This window comes from Akebia trifoliata, chromosome 4 (genome assembly GCF_017979445.1).
Source record: "Akebia trifoliata isolate Shusen 1 chromosome 4, ASM1797944v1, whole genome shotgun sequence".
Taxonomy (NCBI): domain Eukaryota; kingdom Viridiplantae; phylum Streptophyta; class Magnoliopsida; order Ranunculales; family Lardizabalaceae; genus Akebia; species Akebia trifoliata.
Window position 1 is genome coordinate 19,482,431 of NC_141378.1, and position 3,972 is coordinate 19,486,402.

General features: G+C 36.2%; 1 protein-coding gene across 1 annotated transcript; it reads left to right on the forward strand.

Annotated features, from left to right (window-relative positions):
- The first annotated feature begins 934 nt into the window (after nt 1–934).
- On the forward strand, nt 935–2,951 carry LOC147404354 (putative xyloglucan endotransglucosylase/hydrolase protein 10). Its single transcript, XM_086437730.1, has 4 exons — nt 935–1,128; nt 1,240–1,340; nt 1,412–1,605; nt 2,468–2,951. Exons 1-4 carry the CDS (start codon nt 942–944, stop codon nt 2,868–2,870), a joined length of 885 nt encoding a protein of 294 aa, XP_086293856.1. The 5' UTR covers nt 935–941; the 3' UTR covers nt 2,871–2,951.
- The last annotated feature ends 1,021 nt before the right edge of the window (nt 2,952–3,972 follow it).

The window sequence follows — 3,972 nt, forward strand, 5'->3', positions numbered from 1 at the left end:
TGGCTATTTTCCAACCTTGTAATGCATCGAAAAGCTTCCAAGATGATAAAAAGCTGAGAACACAAGCCAAACTTGCGATATAATCCGAATTGATATAATATATGATTATATTAAGCTTAAACTTTCAGACTCGGCAAGTTGACTCAGCTGCTTAACCAAGTCCTAATAGTATTCTCAAACACCGCTTGTTAATACGAAACTTTCCCATTTCTTTCCTCACTTTTTAAGAATACCTCTTCAATTTTGTTCTCTTTCCTCTTCTACCCTTCTTCCAATAATACCCCTCAAATTTTATTCTCTCTCTACCCCCCCCCCCCCCTCCCCTCTACCAATAGAGTCCTGGTAAACTCGCGAGGTAGCATACTCAATTGACTCCCAGTCGTGGACAAATTTGGATATATATGCCTCGGGATACACTTTTTTTATGGGGAAGTGCAATTGTGTATCCCAAGGCGTAGAGATCTATGGTTCTCGAGCTTGTCACGTCAACGAGTCGATTGAGTATGCTACCTGGTGAGTCATATTATCACGTCTCCTACCAAAAATACCCCCCTAACTTTATTACTTTTACCCTTCAATTCTTTTTCCAACAATACCCTGCAACATCATAAGGTGAGTGAGTCAACAGGACTCATCACAGAGTCATAGCAAAGGAGTCCATTTGAGACAAAACTTTAGTTACTAGGAGTTATCCAAATGATAAAGTAAACAATGCTTCCATCTACTTATGCATATGAAACCATTGCAAGCTCTTCAAAACATCAATATCCATAGATTCTAACAGCCCAACATTCCTTTGCTTCTCTCTAAAGGAATTCTTGCTTTAACAAACCTTCATTTTTTCTCTCCTCACATTTTCACTTCTCTCAACATGAATTCCCTATATAATACCTCCTCCATCACTTTCTTTCCATTTTCCATAGCAAACCCGAATACAAACCATGACAAAAAACTGGGAAACAATCGTCTTTATTGGTCTTTTTGCTGCAAACTTTGTCCATCTTTCACTCTCTTCTGTTGTGTCTGTGAATGACTTCAACAAGGATTTTTATGTAACATGGGCTCCTAATCAAGTAAACACTTCCACCGATGGGTACGAAAGAAGCCTAAAGCTTGACAAAGATTCGGGTAACCTGGAATGAACAAAAGCAAAAAATATCCAGTCTATTAAGAGCTTATAGATATTGACATTTAGTTTCTTTTTCTTAATTTTTTTCACTCTTTTGAAATGTTTTGTAGGTGCTGCTTTTGCTTCAAATCAAATGTTCTTGTTTGGGGAGACAGATATGCAAATTAAACTGATTCCAGGCGATTCAGCCGGGACCGTCGTGGCCTTTTACGTAAGTGATCTCAAGTTTCTAATTTTTCTTAGTGATGGGTTTATTGAATTTAAGGTGGTTGGTGTGTGCAGATGACATCAGATCAACCTAACCGAGATGAGATAGATTTTGAATTCCTTGGCAATGTTGCTGGAAAGCCATATATCCTTCAAACAAATGTGTTTGCAGATGGATTCGATAATCGGGAAGAGAGGATAAATCTGTGGTTTGATCCAACAAAAGACTTCCACACATATTCAATCCTATGGAACCTGCATCAGATTGTGTAAGAAAAATTTTGAACTTAAACATGGACACTGTTGAATTCCTTATACATCCCATTTCACATTGAGTTTTCCTGTTGAGTAGACTCTTTAGATGACTTTTGTTTAGGAGAAATTTTTTAAGAACAGAATTAACCATTGATCAGACGACCGCAGTAGAACACTGGTTCGATTTGATTTGATCAATTTACATTTATTACATAATTTTGAAAAGGGGAATAGTAACTCAGAACGATTCTTGGGGATATTAGCATTTTCCATGATTTTTTTGTTTTGTTTTGAAAATACTCTTAAAAGGGATGTGTTATTTTGTTTTAGTACATAAAGAGGTGATATTTTGTTACTTAAACAAGATATTTTCTTAAAATTATTTATTGGATTTTATTATAATGTTATTTTTGTAAAACATGTTTTATATATAGACCAAAACACTAATACTATCGGTATTAAAAGGCAAAATAATAAAATCCTTTCATGGGTTTTTTTCGAAAAAGAGTCGCTATCCACAACGATGTCCCATTCCTATAGCAATGCATGCTGTTTACATGGCACGTTTTGATTGGAGTTTAAATACATAGGACTGCGTGTCAAATAAAAAACACATTGGTTAGAAGTCAAATGTGTTTTAAACTCTAATCAAAATGTGCCACGTCATTCCTCTTATATATAGGAACGGGACACCCTACCTGATCCTGATTCTTGAAGTAGAAGCTGTGGAGAATGTTAATTTCCCGATAAGCATTGGATGTCGGCATTCCTCTGTGTGATTTTATCTATATTATTTTCCTTCCTTTCCGTAGTAACATGACATTAATTATGTGTTATTAAGGTTGAGTTAAACTTGATGTAGTCCTCTTTTTGTAGATTCATGGTGGATTGGGTGCCAATAAGACTGTATAGAAACCATGCAGACAAAGGGGTCGCTTTCCCTAGGTGGCAACCCATGAGCATCAAAGTCAGCATATGGGATGGTGATAGCTGGGCTACACGTGGCGGACGAGATAAGATTGATTGGTCAAAGGGCCCCTTCATAGCTTCATTCAGAAATTATAAAATTGATGCTTGTATTTGGAGAGGAAATCCAAGGTTTTGTAGGGCTGGTAGCAGTACCAATTGGTGGAATAAGGATAGATTTAGCACTCTAACGCGGTCACAGAGGAGATTGTTCAAATGGGTTAGGAAGTACCACCTTACCTATGACTACTGCCAAGATAACATGAGATTCCAAAACAAGCTACCCAAAGAGTGTTCTCTTCCCAAATATTAATCAAAAGAGGAAGAGAGGAAGATTTATTTTGCTGCTATCTATTATAAGTTTTTATTTTTCCTTTTTTTTAAAACTCTAATATAAGGTCTTTTTGGGACGAATTCATGTTCATAGATCTTCAAATGGGTATATGACCTTTTTATATCTTCCTTACTTACCTACTTCAAGTTTGCTTTCTATTTTGCTCTTCTAAGGTTTAGTACTTTAGTTTAGTAATGATTCAAGCTTTGTTCAAAATCAAGGAAGCTTATATCCAAAGTTAGAAGCAAAGTATCACTTTTAAAATTTTTTGAGTCGAATCAAAATTTGGCTGACTTGACTCTAAATTCGATCAAACCAACTCATTGAGTAAACTCATCAACTCATGAAATTGACCAAGTGAGCTTGAGAATGCACCAAGTCGGGTGAAAAACTTGACCAAGTTAATTGGTTATATACGTATAATATATTTGTGGAGAACAAAAATAAATATTTTTTCAATTATTTTTAGGGGTGTCAACAGTACCCATTTACCATAACCAAACCTGAACCAAAATAAAAAACCCCGATTTCAGTTCTCATTTTATTAGAACTTATTTGATGCCGGGCAGAATAGCGATTATTCTGTAGGCTAGTTTCAACAGGAAATTCACAGCAAAAGAAACACAATAGGATCACCAAAAAACACAGAGAAACACCTCTGATGTTCCATTCAAATTCTGCAATCTAAAAAAATCCCCCAAAATCAGCCCACAAGCCGGACTATATAGCTGACAAATCGTTATTATCAGAATCTTACCAAAATTAGAAAAAAAAATCCTCCTAATCATGCCAAAATGAAATACATAAATAAAGAAATAATCTGCCAGAAATCTGGCCTAAATTGGATTTAGAATCACGTCCTAATTTAGGCAAAGATCACGATTACTTGCCATCTTTGCGTTGATCTGCCAACTCAAGGTATCTTAGAGCCAGCAAAGTGTCATCTGACAACTCAGCATCATCATCATCTGGTTCGGATCCTCCTGCATTAGTCGCTCCGGGTTGGAATGAACTCGTCCTCGAGTTCACTATAGCTTTATCGGAATCCACAAAACAAGGACTTAGGTGTTTCACATTAAAG

Coding starts and splice junctions, on each gene's coding strand:
- LOC147404354 (XM_086437730.1), top strand. CDS start 942: ATGACAAAAAACTGGGAAACAATCGTCTTTATTGGTCTTTTTGCTGCA. Junction 1,129..1,239: donor AAAGCTTGACAAAGATTCGG/GTAACCTGGAAT, acceptor AATGTTTTGTAG/GTGCTGCTTTTGCTTCAAAT. Junction 1,606..2,467: donor TGGAACCTGCATCAGATTGT/GTAAGAAAAATT, acceptor CTCTTTTTGTAG/ATTCATGGTGGATTGGGTGC.